This window comes from Anabas testudineus, chromosome 16 (assembly GCF_900324465.2).
Source record: "Anabas testudineus chromosome 16, fAnaTes1.2, whole genome shotgun sequence".
NCBI classification, from domain to species: Eukaryota; Metazoa; Chordata; class Actinopteri; order Anabantiformes; family Anabantidae; genus Anabas; species Anabas testudineus.
This window is the reverse complement of record NC_046625.1, coordinates 20326168-20349715: the sequence shown is the minus strand read 5'-3', so window position 1 is coordinate 20349715 and position 23548 is coordinate 20326168. Positions and strand designations below refer to the sequence as shown.

Sequence of the window (23548 nt, the reverse complement as noted above, 5' to 3'; positions counted from 1 at the left end):
CCTTAAGGTGACTTTAATCTTTCACCCACCTGGGCTTAGGAATCGGGAAAATAAGACACAGTATGATTGTGATCATGTATGTTTCAAGGCTAATATTGTGATAATGTGTTAAGAGTAAATTGGTTATTATATGTAAATAGCCCATAGCACCTATTGACTTTTATTATGTCCTTGTAGCCTGTTTCAGAAATGACTGTCTTTGCATTAGAGCCCTTGTGAGAACAACAGATTACTGTAGTAGCTTTGTTTTATCATAACCTAATACTCACACCAAAATTAGTTAACACACAAGTATATTAAGATACAAGATAAGATAAAAACAGCCTGATAGATGTTAATCTGGAATTAAGCAAGTCGTATGCATTTCAATTACCATGTAATTTGCACTAAAAGGCCCTCAAAACACATAAAGACCAGAATTCTATTGAATCCAGGCTCATTACAGTGCACCTTGACTAAGCCCCAGTAATTAGCATTGGTAAGGCATTGTACAAGAGGCGGCAACACCCTCATCAACACACATTTACAACAGAGCTTTAAATCTGCTGCTCATTAATAGCTTGCCTCCAAATCAATTATTAACACCTACAATGGAAGCTAGGCTCACCAGGGCCAGGCCTCTTACTCCAGGCAAACTGTGGGCCACTTTCTCCTCCCGGTTCTGTCCAGCATAGGTAATTACTGCTTTTAAAGACACCTGCTACTCAATAGCTTTGACGCAGACTGTTAATTTGGCCCCCTGATTGCAGACATTTATGTCTGAGTGTCACTATTAATTCGCGTTAATTTGGAGAGTGCAAGGAAGCCGGGCGGAGGCATTGTCGGCAGCCAGTTGAATTTGCTCGTTGCTCACCTGCGTCAGGGCTGCGGCTGTAATTGGAGTCTAATGGTCTGATTGATCAGTGAGAGAAGTGAGGAATGAGACGGCGCTGTGGCAGCTCCATCAGTCAGACAGAGAGGAGAGGAGGAGGAGGAAGAGGAACAGAGCAGGGGAAGCAGCTGACAGCAACAGCAAAATGCTAAGGTCTGGGATGTTTAGCCATTTAGGATTTTGTGTTTTGCTCTCACTTACTGTTTGTTTGTCTTACTGTCTGTTACCTACTTAGAGCCCTCTCACTTCATTCCTCACCTTTCCCTTATGTGCTAAAAAGTGCTCTGACCCAGGGCAGCTGCTTAGTTTTCCGTTCTTTAAATATACATATACAGTGTTGTGGACATGTGGAAATACGCTGTATTATGTGATCTTAGGATGATAAAGAGCATATGAGCTGCCCAACACAGTTCAATACTATTGTGTTAACAGGTCTGCAACAGCAATAACTATAACTCCAGTCTCTCATGCCAAGCTGAGCCCCTGGGGTCTACAGACCTGCCACGGCCAACCTATCAGCTGTGAAATCTGCTTTCCTCTTTGATAAACGGTTGAGATGTGACCCTATCTCTGTCCAGCAGATGCCCAGATTTCCTGTCATGCTTTTTTCCCCTCTGTTTTTCCTGCCGTCTCTCTCTCCCGCTCTCTCTCTCCCGCTCTCTCTCTTTTCATTCTTTCTTTTTCAAGCTTCACACCTCTCATTCCAGGTCTGCCTGGACAACTGCATGTAACGCTCCACTCGCCGTTCTTTCTCAGCACCATCAATCACTCCGCTCAGCTACTGAGGCCTGCCGTCCACCAGCAGCCAAACACACACGGGCTCCCATGCCACACCACATGTAGTTAGGTCAGCGTCAGCTCCAGGTCCCATTTGCTTCCTACAGACCCCCTCCCTTCTTATATCCCCCCTCTTATCTATATCTACCTTTACCTTCACAGGACTACTCCCTGGACACCAGACTTGACATACTTCTCTCCTAAACAGCACTGCATGTGCCAAAGTGCTGCTCCTGTCCAGTTTAATGCGCAAGCTGCTTAAATTCACACTATTTTCATTATTTACTGTAAGCCACTTTAAGGAGTCATTACACTTAGTCCCTCTCTGGGCGTCATGCCAGGGATTGAGAAATGGACCTATGCACCGTACGTAGCAGGTCGACAAAAATAGCTTGACCTCTAAAAAGTCACCTCTTAAATGACGTGTCTGGATGAAGGGATAAAATATGTCTGATTTCAGAGAGGGCATATCAATATCTCACCAGTGGGTCAGGTGTTTCAAGCATGAGAGAGGTGTCACTCCTGCCATATACATGGCTGCCTTCAGGTAATTCATTCGCCTCTATGGTTTCAAAAAATCTAAGAGAGTAAGAGGAGATTTAATAGTCTGTGGAGGTCACACTTCATAAAAATGACTGAGAGTGCCTCCTAGCTGAGGTAGAGCCCTATGAAGCAATGAGCCTTTATTTCTCCCTCAAACGCTTTCTACTGCCTTCTGACCCCGGTCAGCAGCATCCGGCCGCTCTGACATGCATCAAAACTAGCCAAGTTTTTTTTTTTCTTCCCCCAATTCCTTCTTTTTCTCACCTCCCTTTCCTCACACTCACATGTGTTATTTCAACTTCTCCCTCCTTCTCTCACCAGGTGAGACATCAGGGGTTGTTGCTGTCTTGATGTGTCAGTGTTTGAAGATTTGCAAAAACTCCCTCGCCTCCCACTGAAATAACTGAGATAAATGTAGTAGCACCATATTAGGAATGTTGCCAACGGCTGCACGTTTAACAAGGCAACAGCTCGATGACTAGAAGTTTGATTAAAGAGAAAGAAATAAAGAAATGAGTGTGTGCTACAATGAATGGGATGACTCCTTAACGATGTGCAAAAAGAGAAAAACTGACTGATGGTTTCTGGCACAGTGTGCAAGAAACAAAGTAAAAAGTTACAATGAACCCTAAAAAGTGGCTCAATAAAACAAAACATGCCAGTTGGGCTGACCTAGCCTTTAATGAGAGATAGTGAGAACCTGCTAACAGCCAGTACCCCATTTGAGAGATGAAACTTAGTAGAGAAGGAGGGCAAGCAGCAAAGCACTGAAAGGGCCCCATGAGAGTAGACACACATGAGATCCTTAAAGGCAATATGCCAGAGCTTTTTCCTCTTGCTTTTAATTGCAAGGGAGGTTTGGCATATTCTGTAACCCTTCCAAAGCCTATTACAGGTGATGACCAGCACCTGCTCACTTGAAAATGTTGGGAGGAGCTGGAAAGTAACAATGAATTCCTCAGAGGACAGTTAGTTAAGAACTTATCATGTCGCCAAAAGCAACAATGAATTTGCACACATAGTTCAGTAGCCGGTGTGGTGAATTTGTGAAGGTTGTACCTACTAGAAACAGTCAGGCAACGAGCAGTTCAAAAAGATGTTTTATATGACATCATCTTGCTAAGTCTGAGGGTCACTGGAGGGACAGATGAAGGTTGGTTTTGGATGCCTTTCAGGGAAATTCATGCAGAGATTGCTGGAGAAATATATGGAGTGTGTTACTTTGGAAGGCAACTTGAGGTGTTGCTCTGTCAAATCACTTTTCCGCCCAAGGATAACTGGCTTTACCCTGAGAGAAGCCATATTTCATGGCTATAATACGGCCTGAGTTATTTAAAGTCACTGATGACTTCAAAACCATGAGGGGAGCTTAGAAAACAGTCAAAACTGCTCTGAAATGATTTAATAAAGTTATGCATTTAAGGAATCTGGGAAAACGAGGGAGGACCTCTGAGTGCAAAATCCTTATGGACATTTCCTTATGTTTCCTAACCGGATGAATGCGAGTCTGGTTACACATTTAATAGGAATTTCTTAATTAATCCAAATGCAAAATGGAATATCAAATCCATGGAGGACTTGTCATTTCACCAGTGGAGCAGGTCGACACGAGCCTCTGTTGGGATCTTTGAAACAAGAGATACAAAGCTGCTGTGTGCAGGGTAACATCAAACATAATGGATTGTGACTTCATTCAGTGGAAGCCTGGACTGAGCTCAAAATCTACCAATTAAAGTGTTTTGTCATAAAATATGCAGATGAAATAGTTAAAATAGATGCACTTCAAAGGCTTCTGTTGGGGGCTAGTTGGATCTCGAAAGAGTCACCTCAGTAGGCTTGAATGTCATGGGAATTGCAATTCATATAGTTGCTATGGCTGCCAGAGTCCGGACAAATAAAGTGATTTAATAGGTTCAAATTATACTGATATATTTGGGACCAGATTTTTGGACCAAACAACTACAGAGTGAATTTTTATTGGGACATGCATTATAAAAAGCTAAAAACAATGGCTAATAAATATTTTTAGATAAACACCTTATAATTGTGCCTTATTAAATACACTCCAATGTACTGGACTTTTCTGATCAGGTATTACCAAATGCAGGATCCCTGTTGTTGAATATTAAACAAGTAGCATATCAATGTTATTGTGTAGTCTTGCTTTAAACTTTGACTTACTCAAGGAAAGTCAAGTGGAGCAATTGACTCTGTGACGATGCTCCAAACAAGATTTACCTCGATAAGTCCGAACCCTCTATAAAATCATTTCTCATATCACACTTAGCTTACTGGTAGTTACTTTAATTATCTCTTATTTTATTCATTTTCTGCATTTTAACTTCTGTGTTTTAGGTCTGTCCAGTTCCTATTCTGTTAAAGTTCTTCTTTTATCACATAATTATTGTGGGTTAATAGTAGAAAGTGCTACATAAATGTTCACAATTATACAGCTGACCAAATCAAGGACGTACCAGTGTTGTGCTGTCAGTGCTCATTTCGATCTTCCCCTCAAAGGGGCCCCAGGTTGTCCCCACAGGGAGCTGCTGCCGGCTGTGGATCCGACGCTCGCCATCTTTGAGGAAGGCATCCAGCTCTCCTAAAAAAACACACCAGAACCCAAAGCAGTCAGCTATCGTGCTCTGTACAGCAGCACAGCAAGTTCCACATCAAATCATACTGACATTCTTTCATTGTCATTTCCTCTAAAACCTACATGTGCGATCACATTACTGCCTCAAACCCTGCAGTAAACAGTGAAGGTTAAAGCCAAGCAGTATCAAAATGGATAAGCAAATCAAGTGAGCATCCATCTGATGGTGTACCTCAGACACATGGCACGCTAACCTTACTTGAAAGGTGTCTTGTGTTGAGATAATCTCTGTGAGACAGCGCAGGCTCACTGGCTGGCGAGAGCAGCTAGCGGCAGGCCTATTTCTGTTGTTCCAGGAAGGCTGGGACCTTGTTAGTGCTGTGCAGAGATCCAGTTAATTAACAGTGAAACTGGATAGCACTGTTAGTACTACCGGTGCTCACCTCCCTGACACCGCCTGCTATCTCATCGCTTAGATTCAGTGTACTTTTTCGGGATGGTGATTAATCAAATAGTTATGATAAACCCAGCGGCAGTCTGTGACATAGTTTACTGAGGAGGCTGTTTCCCTGTGTGCGTGCATGGGTGTTGCAAAGGGAAAAGTATGCAGCTCTCAACTGCACATTTCCGACCGGTTGCCTTGACAACCCAAAGAAGTCTTTTTGGAGGAAGTGTGATGAATCAGACATCTGCAAGTTCAAGTTTTCTAAACTCACTGGACACAAAAAGTTCAACAAACTCAGACAAAAGGGGACTTTTTTTTTCATGAAATCTGAGTCATGTTTGTTAAATGTGTCTAATCATGGGTTGACTTTAGGGAGGTCAGAAATCTGGGTCTGTTACAGAGCATCCTCATTGTCCTGGGAAACTCCAAGTAAAGCATGAAACCAAACATTCACATTATGTAGTCAGGATAATAAACATAATGCCTTTGACAAAATGAGTTGTTAACATTGAATATTCTAACCACTTTGTTTAAAAATATGGCTAAGACATATTCAGTGCAGCCCACTGAAACTCAATAGATTGAAGTGATCACTGAACTTTCTGCGTAGGTGGCATAAGAACCTATTCAGCCCTGTTCTCCTTTAGTATCAGCCGTGTATCTGCAGCACAGTATTGTGTCCGTCTGTTGTGCTAGAATTGAAATGTGTGCTTAGGTGCTCCTCTGCATGCATAATCGTGATCTAAACATCAGGGTGGCGTTGTTACCTGGTGCAAATGACACATGTCGATCATATACCCCGCGGTAGCCATTCAGCTAACAATAAAAAGCAAAATGTCACCCATAATAACAAAATCATTCATTTGACCAGGCCTTTGTTATAGTTAGACAAAACACAGCAACAAAACTGATATTTAGTTCCATTTTAGAGAGTCAGTCAGTTTGCTCTTGGAATAGGGCCCAAAATAAAATAATCTGGATGACATTGTCTCATTGTTTCTTTTAGTTTGCGTCCTCACTCTCCTTTCCGTGTTCCTGCTGTTGCATGTTGTCTTCCCAGTGCTGCAGTGGAAGGTGGGTAAGCTCATTACAGAGAAATAATTAAACATTGGTGCACAGCTGGTCGTCATCACTGAGAGCAACAGCCACCGCTTGATGCATTCTGTTTGTCCTCAGATAAGACCCACGGCCTTTAACCGCTTGGATGCGAGTTCCTGTTTAGCCCCGCTTGACACACAGCTCCAGACCCCCCCCTCCCCACTCAGCCGCCCGTTCTGATTCCATTCCACTTTTCTTTCTTTTTTGGGTGGGATGCTTGGAGTAAAAAAATGGTGATAACAGGTAGCTTGGTGGTGGTGGGGGGGCACGATTCAATTTGTGCGGTTTGCGGTCCACCATGTTTAGATGCCAGTTGTGTGCATCTCGCACCAAATGTTGCCTGAGGACCTTGGCTCACAGATGGCCTGTCACATCTGTTGCAGATACTAGTGGAAGATCTCCACAAAAACAACCATGGATGAATAATGAGTTCCCTTTATGGATTGCTCTCTGTGAGCATTTACATGTTTAGTAAAATTGCACAATACACAGACTTGTGCTGTTATAAATTAGGTTGTCAGCATTTTTTGTAACTATTGCTGCAAATAGTGTATCATCACAAATACATCTAGACCAAATACAGAAGCCAACCTGTCAAACTACACATGACAGAGGTAAGTTCATTCCTCATCATTCAATCCTCAAATACCACACACTTAGAGAAACATGAGCTGATGATGTGGCTTGAGAGTGGTGCCCCATCCTCCGAATCCCAACCAGCCCCTCTCTCTCCACCACCTTCACCCCCTCAACCACCACCACCTTTCCCCACTACCCCACCCCTCCCTCGATAAGATCATCATCTGTCGCTAGACTCTAGGGTCTGTTCCTGCACTCCACAGATACTTGGCAGACCAATGAATGCCCCTTTGTGTGGAGAGATCCTCCTCAGATAGCACCCAAGATGCTCCACGCTGGCATCTGTTTGTGTTTTTATGTGTGTGTGTCCTGTCTTTCTTTTCTGTTATGGTGCAGAGGAACAGGGAACCTCATCTCTCGTTCAGTAGCATATGACTGAATGCTAATGAGTCTTTTAGTGGCAGGGTGCCAGCCTGGTGTGATTTAAAGAATAAATGGGTGTGGACCACACTAACAGAAAGATAGCCTAAAAGAGGACTACCACTCTTTAAAAGACAGACACTTTAGGAACAAATCCTTGCAATTTCAAATTAAGGTTCGTAACATTATCATATTCAACACTGTCGGAGAGTATCACGTGTGTCCTGTATGTCTTTTTGCAGCTTTTCATTTAAATTGCATGATGTACTGCTTGATTTATTCAAATGCTGCGTTACATGTTTTATACAGCTGCACTGCACAATGAGACAGAGATGTTCCACATAGAGGAATCCACAAACCTTTAGTATCTTAGTTTGTATTTACAGTATGTAGCATCTTTAGACACATTCAAATTGAAATTTCCAACTTGTGCAGAACTTGTGATGATGTTTTGAACACAGGATAAGGTTCTTTTACAGTCTGTTTTTGAGATTAAATAAATCCAGCTCTTTATATCTTAATGCTATGATACCCAAACAGTTTTGACTCGATTTATGACTTTCTCAAAATGCTTTAAATAATAATCAATTCTTATTTCACTGTGAATGTTTCTGTTAATGTGCATTAAGTGTAAGACTGAATATTCTGAATATCATTTCTGGCCTGGGGTAAGGTCTGTGCTAGTGGTTAGACATGACAAATGACATCATCATCTCTCTACTGCAGATTAACATTCGTTTAAGCAATAGATCTACTTGAACTACATTCAACACAATTTTAACTTCTCCAACTAGTTCAAAGAACCAACTTCAATGCAAAGAACTTGCCTGCGGCACTATGAAAAATACTCTGATTACTGACCCAGCTTATGGTCCACTTCACCTTTTATCACAAGTATCTTAAGAGTAAGGACGGGTGTTAAAGGGAAATAAAGAACTATTGAATCAAGACAAGTGGGAAAATATCCTTGAGCTTTGCACGACAGCCCATCCCTCTTGATATCAAGCAGTACCTTTGAATCTCAGCAAATAAATTACTGCTGTTCAAAGTTCAATAATCTGTGCGTGGCAATTCACAGATGTCCTAGTGAAACCCAGTCATCTTCACTGATAGGTTATGTTATAGAACCAGCAAATGGGCTATAAATTAATATACCATGAGAGAGGCATATGGGGTGAAATGAAATTCAGTGTATCGGTTCAACAAAAGGTGCCACATCTTTAAAGCAGATATTTGATATGAAATTTTACAGCTGAAGGAGAAATGTCACAGAGCTTTGATAAGAGAGCGATGAACTTTCTGCCCCCCTACCCCAAACGCTTTTATCAGGTCCTAGTGAGCAAAATGCATCATTTATAACCCAAAGCCCACACTATTATCTCAGAGAAAGACGACTGTTTTAAAACAGTGGAGGAACCCCACCACCAGCAGCAGCATGTCATCTCCTCCTCACCCACTTCACCCGTCTCTCCAACAGTAACTCCTCCCCAACCCATTCCACCTAGACTGGCTGCTTATGGATCCGAACAGCAGGTTTGCTAGAGAGCAAGTTTGCAACATGGGTTTGGCCACATGAGGAGGAGGGAGTGTGGGAAGATGCAGTGATATTGTAAGGGTGTTCACCCCTTCAGATCACGCTTCTTTTCATGTGGTGGAGGAGGGTGGTGGGGTTAAACAAGCCAAACGGATTAGGGCAATTTAGTTGTGACACCCAATACAGGCTGATTAGGGGTTGTGGGCCGATATGGGTGGTTGTGGGGGTCTGTTGGAGGGACTTCAACCCCCTTGTTGAAGAACAATGTCTGCAAAATAGTTTGCAAAGACACAGAAAATCACACTAGCTGTGTCTGATTCTAGTCTTTATGCTAAGTTAAGATAATGAGGTTGTAGATGTAGTAACATAGAAAAAACAGCAGCAGTGATCCAGTGATCAGAGTAGTGATCTACTCATCTAACTCACCCAAGAAGTGAAAACTATAACAACTGCAGCTCTTTAAACAGGATTGTGAGAACTTCGACACACTACATGCCCACCTATCACCTTTAACCATTCTGTACGTCTTGCTACTCAAAGTAAACAGCAGACCACTACAATACACTGACACTGAAAAGTGGCATTATTATATTCTGAGTTGTGAGGTATGGTACAATATAGGCATAAATCCAATCAGTACTGCACTGGACGTTCATGTATAGATCCGAGGATAACCCCATTCTGTGCCCATGATCCCATAATCCGAACTACACTAATTAATGAAATAGAGAAATGGGAAAGTTCAAAATAGTACACACACACACACACATACACTAACACACATGCAAAAATATAGTCCTCCAGTACATTATCAACATAGGCACCGTTGTTTGGTGTCATTGAACAATGAAATATACCAGCTGTCAAGCACTGCATTTCATCAAAAGCCTGGTGAAGTTAGCAGCAGGCTTACTGACAACAATCTCAGAGACATCCATCTTTGGAGAAGCACTGCAATTTCTATTGATAGCATGTAAACGGAGACAGCAAAACTTAAAGAATGACTGTCCTCACACAGAGATATCACAGTATTGCTGACAACATCTAGAGGACACACGCCACTCCTGCAGGAATCTGATTACTTTAAATGCTTTTCTTTAAAATTTCAGAACCATCAAAAGGACATTACTCCACCTGAGCGTGTCAGGATGAATGAGTAACTGATGTTGTGTTCACTGGGAAAGCATGTTTATGAGAAAGATGGATAAAACAAACTTTAGCTGCAAAAGGAAGTTACAATTTTGTGTGATCAGGCTTGTCACCACTTTCTACATCCAAGTCTTGATATTCTGCAGTTAATTCAGGAAGAGACTATTTTTAAAGTACTCCTGAATCTCCTCCCAAGTCAATTACCAGGCTGCAACTTCCCCTGGGTAACGGGGAATTCTGTTTTTTTTTTTTTTTCCTGGGTGACCTAGTTGTCTTTTGTGAGTAGGTTTTAGCCGGAGCAGTTTGACAGTCAACAGATAAGATGGATTAAGCTCTTTTTTTTCATCCAGTTTTGATGTGAACAGCGTAAAAGCGGGTTAAATCATTGAGTTTCAGGAGTATTTTTAAATGCCTAGAGATAGCGCGATAAAGGAGCTAAACCTAAGTCTTGGGCCGGGAAGGTCAAGGTCGCGGCTCTGGAGAGCAGCTACCCGGCGACGGGGGCCAGCTCTCGTCTCTCTCGGAGCGAGCCGAGCGCCGCAGCCGAGCCCACCTCTCATCACTCCCAGAAAAGATACACGAAAGGAGTGAAACAAAATCCAGCGAGAGCTTGACGGGCGGCATCAAAGAGCAGTGCACTCTTGCCTTGTGTGGGTGTCTGCGTGTGTGAAAGAAAGCATGTCTGTATGTGTGTGAGAGTGGAGGAGGGTTGTTTAGCTTGCATTTGCGTGCATGCATGAATGAGATGGGAATGTGTGTGTGTGTGTGTGTGTGTACACTGTAAAATATTGTTCCTCCATGAGCAACTAGCTCCATAATTATGTTTAGATTATTTGCAAGTACTAAAATAAAACAGCAATTAATCTGTTGATGTAAAACAGAAAATAGAAATATGATGTACATATTTAACAACGCAGTGTACAAAGCGGCGCAACATTAAAACAAAATCACATTTTGAGAATGTAATTTGTGCAACAACCCCCCCGCCCCACCACCGCCTCCTCTACCAGCCTCCCCCAAACATGATCTGAGGCGTGCTTAACACAGGAGCTGAGAGCTGTGCTGTCACGTGACGGAGCTCGACCAATCCTAAACTCATTTGAATTTTTTAAGCTGCGTGGTGATGAAGCCACTTGAGCAAAAGAAAAAAGGTGAAGAGGCGAATGAAATAACAAACAAATCGGTAAGATCCACTGGGTCAGACACGTCTGTTTATCACATGTCAAATCTGGCCAACGATGGAGAGCTTTTTGGTTGGAAACATTTGAAAGGGTACATATTTAGACACATTTTGCGGACGTCTATTCCCCCACTGCTCCTCATGTCGGTGACAGGGGAGAGTAATCCTATACACAGGCTGCTATTGTGAAATGAGAAACTAGCCTCCTTCACTGCCAGAGACCAGATGCACCTCTCTCCCTCTCTCTCTCTCTGTCTGTCCTAATCTGTAAACGACTTAAAGGAGCCTTATCTCCGGGCTCTTCTGCTTCATTTCATGCTTGATTTACTTTAATTTGTCTGATAGGGCACAAGGATTTGGAAATGGCCCATCTTTCGGTGGAAAATGTTCTGATTTTTCTCCGGCATTGTTATGTGGAGGTTTTTGACTTTTCTCTCCCCCTTTCTCACTCCTCCTCCTCTTTTTCCATCTCCATCTCTCTCCCACTCTCCCTCTTCCTCTCTCTCTCTTCCTCCCTCTCTCTTGCTTTCTTTCTCCCTCATCTGTTTTTTTTTTCTTCTTTAGATGGGGTAGTGGGAGCGGGGGATAGTGGTGGTGGGGTGGGGGGATCTTGCTCCAGTGCAACAGTCTGTTTGAGTGCATTTAGATTCGAGCTAACACAGCAGAAATAAGTTTTCCATGAGGTGTGATTTTGTGATGGGCGACAGCAACACTGGAGTTGTGTTTGCCTTTCAGACCCACATTGGGCGCAGAGCAGCCGAGTGCTTCAAACCACAAAGATCTTATGTTTAAGTTAAGAGGCGACTGGCCCTCCAGTTAAGCAAGTGGGTGAGCGGCTGGCGCTGATAAAGTTGCTCCTGAATAAGGGACAGGGACAAGCGACATGTCTACAGATGCCTCGAGTTCTTTTTCTGCTGGCGGAACTCAAGTACTTGCATGGCTGTCTGGCTGCTCCTGTCACCAAGGCATTTTCCCCACTTCTATTTAGTGACTGAATGACAGTAGAGGCAGTGAGCTATGATTAGAGAGAAGCCCATATCTTACCAAATCCTGAATAATCTCCATCCCCTCCCACCAATGAGCAAGGCACAGAGGCAGCACAAAAAGCCAGAAAAAAAAGAAGAGACAAGGAGAATGGGGGAGAACTGTCCTGTGTGTACAGAGATGTCACATAGTTCCACTGGTCTCCTCTACACACTCACTGTGACCACTGAGAGGCAAAGGAAAAATCTGAATTCATTCAACCCCAGTCATTCTGACTAATCTGAACAGAGGAAGTCATAATCAGAGAGTATTTTGCATTTTAATCTCTGCAGGAAGAAAGAGGTGATAAATAGAAAAACCTGCCACATGAATCAGATGTCTGTGTTAAATAATTACAGTACTCGTTACACGATGGCCCTCAGATTTCAATTTCCCCACACATACTGACATGAAACGTCACTAACCCCACCTCCACAAACAATGTGCATAAATAAACGGTTAACTACACACACACACACACACACACACAGAAAAAGAAACAGGGAAACCATTGAAATTCATCTCACAGCCTGAATTTACTTAACTGCGGGTCTGTGCGCGGTGATAAACGGAGTGATGATCCGGCAACACGTCTTTATCCATGCTTTGCTTTAATTAACGGCGGCTTGTTTGTTGAAAACATGATTAATATGCCAATGAAAATTGCATAATTGAATACCACAACAGTCGCACAATCAGGGAGGAACATGCCATTTTTTATTAACTTTTTATTATCATTATTATTACTATTATTTGGTATTTTAATTCACTTGACAAGTGGGCTCCACCCATCGCCACCCCTGAACAGAAAAAAAAAAGGGGGGAAGAAGAAGGAGTAAGAATTGGCGTGAGCAGTGGGCCAAGCTGGGCCCAGCTGTTCATCACCACTGGGAGGCCTTCACAGGTGGAGGGCACTGTTCTGATCAATAGCTATCAATGTGACGGCTGTAAATGAGCGTGTGAGGCGTGTGAGAGAAGGAGGGTGAGGGGTAAGAGAGGGAGGGGGGAGTTTAGGGAGAGACATGTTTAGGATGGAGCTAAATACATTCCCATGGCTAAAAAAAAAAAATAGAAACAAAATGAAACTAATAGTCTAACTGCAGCTCAAAGGAAGAACCAAAAACCAAAATCCACATGTGAGGAGGTGTCAGGAGAACAATCCAGAGTTCACCCTGTGTTTATATCCCCACAGCTTGCTCGAACGTCTCGTCATGTTAACGCTAAATACACACATAAAATATTCAACCAATTACAATGACACCTCTCAGAAACACGTGTGCAGCTACGGCGCAGGGGAGGGGAAGCACTGCAGAACAAACACATTCAGTGAGCTAAAGAAAGACGCGCTGGGTGTCGAGTCCCTTGGGGCAGAAACAGCACTACCAGCTGCACTTTTAAGTCGCCTTCACATTTAGGAACAGCTCTCATTTTCTAATGAATTCTCTGGACTTTGTGTGCAAATAGTAATCGGAGGAAAAAAGATGGCATTGTTAAGTAGACATAAATTCGCCTGAGATGCTGACAAAATGGTTGGAAGTGCATTATCTTATTAGGGCATTGCAAGTGTGCCACATCCCACGTATCCACACAAAACTAGAACTGAATACAGTGACATTTTCCTCAGACGATAAGAACAGTGATTGCATTTTGCCTTATTTTAGATTATATAACTAACAACCATGAAGTTCCTTCATAAAGCCTCTTAGTATAGCGGATCAGTGACTAAATTTGCATCAAGCCGATGCAGCATAGGAGTACAGTGATTTGTCTAATCTCTTGTTGCATATTTCATCATTATAATCACACATTGTGAATTTGTGCTTGTGTGTGTAGCGTGGGGGGGGGGATGTTTTCTCTGCACACAGGTGTTCCATACAATAGAAGGTCTTCATCAAAACCCTTTTAAGAAATAAATTTATTTGTAGAAAAGACACACAATGTTTACAGACAGCACTTTGATTGCAATTTAATTTTACACCACTCAGGGCCTAGAAAGCTGATGATGGACTTTCATCATCAGTATCAGCAATCTCAGTGTCATTCATGTTTTGTGAGACTTGTCAGAAGACTTTGAATAAACCCCTGGAGGAGCGAGATAAAAACCTTTCCTTTTCTGAGGCAGAATTGCCATGATGCACATCCAAATTTCTTGATTACAAGACGAAGTGGGGAGGGTGGGTGGTTGTGGTGCTGGTGAGGAAATAAAACCTTGAATGAAAGCTTGTGCTGAAAGTTTTCAGTTTGCTGATATAACAGTCAAGTGTGTCTATAAGTCTACTTAAAACGCTTAGGTATCAGTGGAGACAGCTGCGACACTCTCGTCTTATGATTCTGTCGAGACAGTACACTATCAAACCTTTCATACCGTTCCCAAGCTACATTTCCGGTGACAAAAGCTTTGCGAAAGCCTCCTGAAGGATTCATCTATATCCTAATATTTCCAATCCAATTTAACTGGAGCAGCGGAGTGGTCTGAGCACTAGTTTACCAATCTTTGCTTTCCAAGACTCCGTGTGCTGAAGGCTTGAGGGGTTCAATCAATGGCGCTTTGATCTCGTCTGGAACCATAATTATTTAACATTGTTACAAGGATTTCTCTAATCCATCCTACCATTAAATCCCTTTTACACCCTCATCTTCTGCAGCCTAATCTGCATCTGGGTGCTCCGTTTGTCTCTCTCCCTCATTTCAGTTTGCCCCTCCTTCCTTGACGACACCCTGACTTTATAATGGACTCGGGTGCAGAGTTAGAAAATGCCTTGTTTACTGGGATCAACCTGTCTGTTGCTGTGCAAGAATTGAAAAGTTTGTTTTGCTGCATTTGCACCGGAGTTTTGGTCACTTCAAGTAATTTGTGGCCAAAAGCTTCTGCACCTAAAATCTAAAGGTATGAACAATAGTTTACGGCTGTTAAAGGCACCTGAAGGAGAAGTGAAATGTCTTTATGACACTTTATTACAGCCATAGTGCCATCTTCATCGCAGTCTTTTCTAGTTTTTTCTCCAGTTTCTTTGGATGAACTGAGGTAATTTCAAAGTTCAGGTGACAGATGCTCAAAAGGTTTGATCCCATCTGTTTATTTGGGTGATCACTTTGACTCCCAACAAAAAGGGCCCACTGTCCTTTTGCAAATATTTTCTTGTCTGTGTTTCACTACGATATAAATAGCAGCACGGGCAACTGCAAACATTTGTTGAGGCACCTGCCACAGTATCGTGGCCATCTGGTCCTCCAATTCTCCTAGCATGACATATGTGCATTAAACCTGAAATGGTTATTGTTTTTTTTTTTTTCCTCTCCTTTTTTTTTTTTTTTTGGAGACTATAAGGAGACGGATCGGCCACAGACCCTTCTGGGTTTGGCTGGAGTCATATAAGGCTTGAGACTTTTTACATGTGACTGAAACTGCGTTTTTAGCTTGTGCCTGTTTGATGTCTTAAAAGAGGAGGTGGTTGAAAATTGATATCCTTTTTCAGAGTAGTGTGTGTGTGTGTGTGTGTGTCTTTGTCTGATCATCAGGTAGAATCTCAGATGGCCACTCCTTCAGCTGACCCCTGCTTTGCCCTGGCCAGCGCCCAGCTGGCACGGGGAGCTGAGCAAGCGGGGACACACTGGCCATCAGGGACGGCCAAGAGAAGAGATTTGTGGACATGGTGATCACATTGCTTCTGTTACCTCTCTGTCACACTCATCTTCTCCTTCTGCATCTCTTCCTTTGCCATGTACCTTCTTTTAAGTGTATTTGTAGCTATATCTTTTTTTTTTTTTTTTATTTAATGTCACTTTGTGTGAAACAAAGTCATCAATGCACAATTATTTGGCAGTAGAAGTTAGAGAGCTGTGTTTATGCACTTACAATGTGGGATTGTTAACACCTTAGCTGCAAATTGGCAGCTATGGTAGCATATGTCACTCTGCAGTACAAAGCAATGTTCAAAAATGTAACAGTGCTCGTATTATTACACATGTTACTGTTTTATAAGTCATTTTTATAACAATTACTGAGTCTGAAACTCAGCTCTGCTATTACTAATTACTAATTAAATAATGCTACTGTGAATATGCATCATTTGGAGGAGTTTTCAGCTCATGTGATGTCATCTTGAGGAGTTCTGAAAGAGCAGGTACAATGTACCAACACTACCACCTCTGCAGCGTAAGAAACCAGATAACGTCTGGACTGAAAATACTCTGCTTCTAGTTCCTCAGCTTGAAGCATTGCCTATGTTTTAATATATGCAAGGCAGATAAATGTTTAATCCTATTCAAACTAGGTTCACTAGGAAGCAAGCTGAACAATCTGTGAAGGCGACCTTGAAGTGAACATCATATTAGTGGTGGACACTGCAGACTGCAACATGTGCTGTTACTACATCTAAAATAGTGTATCAACCTCACATCCTGTTTCAGTGATCCACTAGTTCATAATAATAGTAAACAAATGCATAAATATTTTACACTTTCAGTAGAAAAGGCAGTGATCTCAATTATAGAGCTCCGTACAAACCCCAGATTTCCCTCAACTTTTATAAGGGGGTGTGGTTTACATGAGCAAGTGTCGAGATAAGGCTGAGAGAAGGTTCATTAGCAGAGTCAGCTAGCTAACTAACACCATTCCCAATTAGCCTAGAGGAGAGCAAGTCAGAGAGAATGAGAGAGACAGATTCCTATCACTAGGCCATAAAAATGAATAGAGTAGCATGACGCGCTATCTCGCAAATCAGCTGATTGCAAAACATCCGTGACGAGAAACGAACACGAGACAGAAGATCAGTGTGCAGATTTGCTTAAGGACATACTTGCAGAGACGGGGGGGGGGGGGGGGGAGAGAAAGGGAAACTCGCTGGGTGTTCCACATCACAGAACCGGCACTCTGAACAACAGAGAAGACCCAGCTATCAGATTAATAGCGAGTCATTCAGTGCAGTTCTCTGCTGTTCCACAGAGAAAGACAATCAGAGAACACGGGGGCCAATCGCGGACAGCACTTGACATGAGTTACTAAAGTGGAGATGAAATGCAGGGACAAAAAAAAAAAAAAAAAAAAAAAGTTCAATTACACGATGTAGATTGTAAAGGCTTTTGTTGTTACTCAGCAAAAGGGAAACGGTATGGAGGTGCTTCAATCGAATCACCAAAGCAGGTGGGCATGTTCCGAGTTAGCCCACCTCATTAAAAGGCTTCACTCTCTTTTTATGTAACGGCCATTACACATCCTATTCAGATGCACATGAGCAGTGATTAAAAATTATCTGTTGGTGATCATAATCACACCTGCTTAAACTTAAGCCAAAGAATAACAAAGAACTTTTGAATGCAGAACATTTACAAAGAGATTAAAGGGTAGACAGTCCCAAACTAAATAATTTGCTTTTAATCGCTTTGAACAGGAAGTCATGTCATTTCGAATGTTGCTATCTGATTGTCTGATTCCCCTCTTTAGTCAAATTACAACATGCCCATCTGACTTTTCCAACACAATGGGAAAAATTAAAAAGGGAAATGACCTTTCATGGCAGCCATGATGGCAGACTGAATGGCATTATTATGCTCAAAGATTAATTTCTGCCCACTCTATGCTGCCCATTGAGAAAACAGAGGAGGGGCACCAGCGCCACGGTTTAAGTCACTCACTAATTGGTTGGTATATCATAGAGATGTCGAGAAACTCGCAAAAAGTGCTAGTGTGTTGATTATAAAGATGTTGTTCTTCAATAATCATGCCCGCCGAGATCAAGCTTGAGCACATCCACTACACAGATCAAACCAGTTTTTTTCTTCAAGTTGGATGCAGCCATGTGCTAAGCGCCATTTTTCAGTCTGTAATGCACCTGAGATTAGGACGCAGTGTTGAAGTCTTTAAACTGGATGTCAACTGATAACTTGAAACCACTCGGGCTGTGGTTTAGTAAAACATGAAATGTGCATCGTGTCTCACATCACCTCCTCCGCAGTTCAGCCATCCTCACTGTTTAAAAGAGACACTTTGCTCCCATAAAACTCAAATCCCCCTCCTCTCGCTCACTGTTACCTGTCCAGCAGAGTATTTCTCAGTGCCTAATTCTCATTCTGCCTAAGTAGAAGGGGGAACCATAATTACAGTCAGTCATACATCTAGTCATGCTACATCCATCCCTCCTTTTCAAAGCACTATTTTAAAGCTCAGCATTTTCTCACCCAAAAAGAGCCTTTTTGCACATGTGATGCCTTCTTTTTTGTCATGGCCCCCATAGTTCTGAGCTGACCCCCTCAGCCCCGTCTCCTGACTGATCACAGTGATGGTTTATTACTGTCGTCCCAGCGCTCTTATCTTTAGCCAGCAATGCTCATTTCCTTCCCCAGATTTAAATGCAAATGTGAAATTTAATGATAAATGCATTATCTGATAGGTGCGATAACTCTGATTCACTGTCAGTATAAAATACACACCCCGGGGGGCTTCGAGCTAGCAAGCACAACTTGCCCAAATCCACTACTTTCTCTCTCTCTCTCTCTCTCCTTTTCTTTCTTTTTTTTTTTTTTTAACAAACTCACATACCTGCAATAAATTCTTGAGGTCGTTTCATGCATTAAAATGAGCCACATTTTGTGTGTTCAGCAGTGTGGGCGCAGGCTGCTGAGCAGTAATTGTTGTGCAACTATCTTGTTCAACATATTATCCATCACTTTGATGAAGTTACCAGTACAAGAGCAAACTGGAGAAGAATAATTGTTGTTAATTTAAAGTACTGTTAACTGAATGTCTGGGTACATATAGTAAAAGTAGCTTATTACATGGAGTGCACACTTATTTTTACCTATTGTTACTATAAAGGACAATGCTTTGAGCTTTAACTACTATACACATTATTCCTTACCTTGCACTAACTAAGTACTTCAGTACTTGCAGTTTATCTACTAGTTCCAATAACTCTGTCAGATGTCTATTGAAGGCTGTCTAAGGCAGCGATATGAAGACTTTTCTTACTTGGGCCATCCCATTCATCCGGCACCACTGCAGCATGCCTGGTCTTCTCAGCCTGCCCGTCCATCTCTGATTCTCCTGGTTCTCGGTTGCCATCCTCCTCTCCTGCAAGACAGCAAAAATTACCCTCTATAAAACACACAGGACACAAAGGGAGTAGCACTCACTTCTTATGGACTGTGCTACCCTTCCAGATTCTGATGGATCTTGGATGCTGCCTCAGCTCAGGAATAATAATGTCGTTGCATGAGTCTTTCCTGTAAAAACCTGACATTATGGAAGCCACTGCCATTGTTTGTTTGTGTGTTAGTATGCATGTATACATATATACATATATATAGATATATATATATATCTATATACAGTATATGTATATACGTCTGTTTATGTGCATTTGCTATGTGCTCACCGGGTCCAGCTGCAGAGTTCTATGTACAAAGAACTCCCTTGAGTACTTGGAGGAACAGGAAGAAGCCCCATGGAACAGGAAGGAAAGCAATGTGTGGGAGAGAAGTGGCTATTTATTACCTTTTGATCTATTGTGGAGTGAGCTAGAATGTGTGTTATAGGATGTAGGGCTGATTTACAGTCTCAAGGCTCACACAGGCCACGCTAAGGGATATTTGGGTATCTCTCTCCAGGATGTAAGTGCTTTAAGACCTTGTTAAACAGACTCCACCTCTGAGCGAGCAGCCGTTACACTGACGAGAGGGCTTGTTAAGCGTTGCACTTATTGTAAAAAATAAATAGATCTATTTTTGCATGTCTACAGTAAGTACAGTTTGTACTCAAAAGTTTATAGGCACATAAATCTGTGCTTAGTAGGTGCCCCTAGTGTGGTGCTCTAAATAAATCCAATGTGGCTGACACAGTGGTTCCAGAGAGTGTCTCTCCAAAGTCGGGCAAACCTGCTCGGGGCATGTAGTGGTAGCTGATAGTTTGCGGAGGAACATTTCTCTCACTTTTGTCACCATATCGTTTTCATCCCTTTGATGTTTTAAACCTAATAGTGAATGGTCAAGCTTGGATTACTACAATGGATTACCACACTGCAAACACTTTGGAAGAAAAAAAGGATGGAGATGGATGTGAAAACGTATATATGAATATTTTGGGATGACTTGAAATGGTTACTGTGAGTTATATCAGTAGCACATTACTAAATAAAACAAGGCAAACATACATGCTGTTGTCATGTGGTTGTTTACCACCGTCTGTCCCCCCCTTAACCACCAGCTTCCAAAAAGCAGTTATCCTTCTTCCATGTGACCACTGCCACGGGACACTACTTCACTCACTCCAGCGCCGTCCATCCTCAGTTAGGTTAATCTCCAGATCAAGCACACACACCATGCTTGTTTAGCTTTTTTTTTTTTTTTTTTTTTGACACGGCTCACTTCAAAGAAAGTAGCAAACATTGCCAAAAGGATGTCAGCTTTCTGCATTGCACTAAAAGAGGAGATGTATACGAAGAGAAAAGTGATACTGAAGGGAAGTCTGCAGAAATGTCCTACTTACAGTATGTGAGGTCATTATGACCCAGTTCTGCTTATGCAAGTGTCTGCTTAGGCTGGCGATTTCTCCCCCTACTCCTCCTCTCTTCCAGTATATTATCAGGGAGCCCACTCAACTAAATTCTCCCACTATTTATTGTTTGGGCTGGAGAACCTCTTTAGCATACTAGGCTCGTATTATGACGAGGATAACAAAGGCGTATATCAACAGTTCCTTCCAATGGAGCGGAGTTTAAAAAAAGCTGGCAAGATAACATTAAAGGCACTACCTTGATCTCAAGCGAACATGTTAAGCCCTGTAACGAAACGTATTGGAAGTGTTTAATTACAGCCCGGGAAATGAAGCTACAAGATGATTCCTTAATTAAGCAGTGATTAAGGATTTTCTGCCTTCTATCTAACACAGTTTGCAATGCATTTTAAACACAATCGCCCAGGCAACCTCACAGGGAACAATGTCACAGAGCTTTGATGAAGTTTCCTGCACAAATGTCACTCGGAAAAAGCCAAGCAGAGCAAGCAAAGGAAGAAGTGCTGGAGCAGCACTTCTTTGCTTAAAGTACAGGAAGATTTTTATGTTTTTATATGACAGAAAATTTAATCTGATGTAGAAATAGGTTAACTGAGATGCTCCATTTTTATGTCCACTATAGAGACTATCGTCTCTTCATTTGAATTGAATTGAAATCCTCTGCAGTCTTATCAAAGGAGACTTATTGTCAATGATCATCCTCTACATTATCACCCAGATCATAATTTACATCTTTCCTTTTCTCCGCACAATCAAATGGAGATAAGGCAGAGTGAGAGAAGGCAGGAGAGAACAGAAGGGACAGGGAGGGCTGGGGAGGCGAGGCGGCCTGCTGGGTGCAGGGTTGGCGGGCATGCAAGAAGAGCCAGTGAGCTGTTAAAATCAGCCCTATCGCTGCTCTATCAAAGGACAGCTCTCTAGCCAAATCGCAGTCACATGCAGCGTGCCTCGCATTCAGGTCAATAAGCTTATAGGCGATTTACACAAACAATTTCTCGAGCAAGGTAGCAACAAAGTCATATTGGCTTTTTCTCTCCCTTTTAGCATTGTCTCTGCAAAGGAAGCCCTTGAAAATGTCAATCTCTCGTGTGTGACTTTAAGGAGCTCAGAGCTCTCTAATCCTGACCAGTGAGTCTAGAGACAGGTTGCAATTTCTGCAAAATGAAGTATAAGTATTTTTAAATCTCCATATGGGATTGCACAGTTATATATGTTACTTAGGTGTAGGCTTGATGACTTTAACCCACTGCCACTCTCCCTTCTAAACCCATCACAATATTGCCAGTGTTGGGGCTGCCAATGATTTTCAGAATGTATTATTAGGAAAGATGCCTGCCGTCACCCCAGCAGTGGTAGTGCTAGTCAGTTGATATTGCATATTTGGTTGTTGATGCAGATTATGCTGCAACAGATAAAGTCAATTCCAGGAAGAAACCTTTTTCACCAAAGTCAAGCATAGCTGTAAGACTTCTCTGCTATCTGAAAAATAGATTCGAATTGCATGAAATTTGTGGCAGGCAGAGCACTCCAATGGAGGGAGGCTATTAGTGAAATGCCTTGCCACTGTCTCTTTAAATGCCAATAAATTCCCATCATTACAGAATCTGGCAGTTTTCCTCCCTGTCTGCAGCCTGGGTCTTTATCTCACTCTGCCTCAGTCTCTGAGCATGTAGATCTGGCCCAGTTAGATTGTCATACTTAACAAACATTAATGATTAATTTCCTCCACTGAGTCAAATGGGGCTAAAGGGATGACTCGATTCATCTTATCGCACCACAAATTAGCATTTCCCCATATTCTCCAGCATCAACTGTGCATTACAATTCAACATTCTGGGCACTGGCAGCTGTGGCAAAAGAGCTAAGGAGATCTTCTTCTTCTGTTACTGGAGATTCTGATTACTTCTGTGTTACACAAAGAGTGGTATAATTAATTCTGCCACTTTCTGTTTGTGACTGTACAAGAAAAAGTATGTGAACATTTTGGAATCTCATGGTTTTCTGCTTTTATTTGTCATAAAATGTGATCTGATCTTCATCTAAGTCAAGAGTATTAACAAATATAATGTGCTTTAAATAATTTTTAAAAATCTGTTCTTTCGTATCTTTATTTAGAACAAGAAGAATACGCTTATGAGAGCCATGCCTCGTAAAAAGGAGCTTTCAGAGGATCTACAATCAAGAATTATTGATTTACATAGAGCTGGAAAGGGTTACAAAGTGATGTCAAATGCCCTAAGAGCACAACGAACACTCATCAATGAGGTAAAGAAGGAGTCCCGAGTGAAAGCCAGAGATCTGAAGGCATCACTGGAACTGGCTAACATCTGTGTTCATGAGTCTACAGTAGGTAAAATATTGAACAAGCAGCATGTCTATGGCAGGACACCATGAAGGAAGCCGCTGTTTATTAAAAAGAACATTGCTGCATGCCTGAAGTTTGCTAAAGAGCACACTGGCACTCCACAGCAGTATGGGCAAAATGTTTGTGGACTGATGAAACTAAGATTGAACTATTTGGAAAGAACACACACTACGTATACTTGGCGTAAAAAAGGGAACTGCATATCATCATGAAAACTTCTTCCCAATCGTAAAGTATAGTGGAGAAAACATCATAATTTGGGCCTGCTTTGCTGCATCAATTCCCAAGTGCATAAAACAAAATCCACCTTATCTATTCCAAGGGTTCACATACCTTTTCCACTCGCACTAAGGTTTTTATGGTTGTTCTCAATAAAGACATAAAAGATCAGATTTTGTTTTGCTCATTTTATGACAAATTAATGTGGAAAACTATGAAATTCCCAAAGGTTCACATACTTTT

At 42.0% G+C, this 23548-nt stretch overlaps 1 protein-coding gene across 1 annotated transcript in view; it reads right to left on the bottom strand.

Moving 5' to 3' along the window:
* zfpm2a (zinc finger protein, FOG family member 2a) overlaps positions 1–23548 on the bottom strand; it is a 110723-nt gene that overhangs the window by 52783 nt on the left and 34392 nt on the right. The window contains exons 3-4 of the mRNA XM_026373040.1: positions 19180–19281; positions 4666–4790 (exon numbers count right to left, since the gene is read on the bottom strand). Of these exons, the coding sequence (XP_026228825.1) occupies positions 4666–4790; positions 19180–19281 (227 nt within the window). The remainder of the gene's footprint in view (positions 1–4665; positions 4791–19179; positions 19282–23548) is intronic.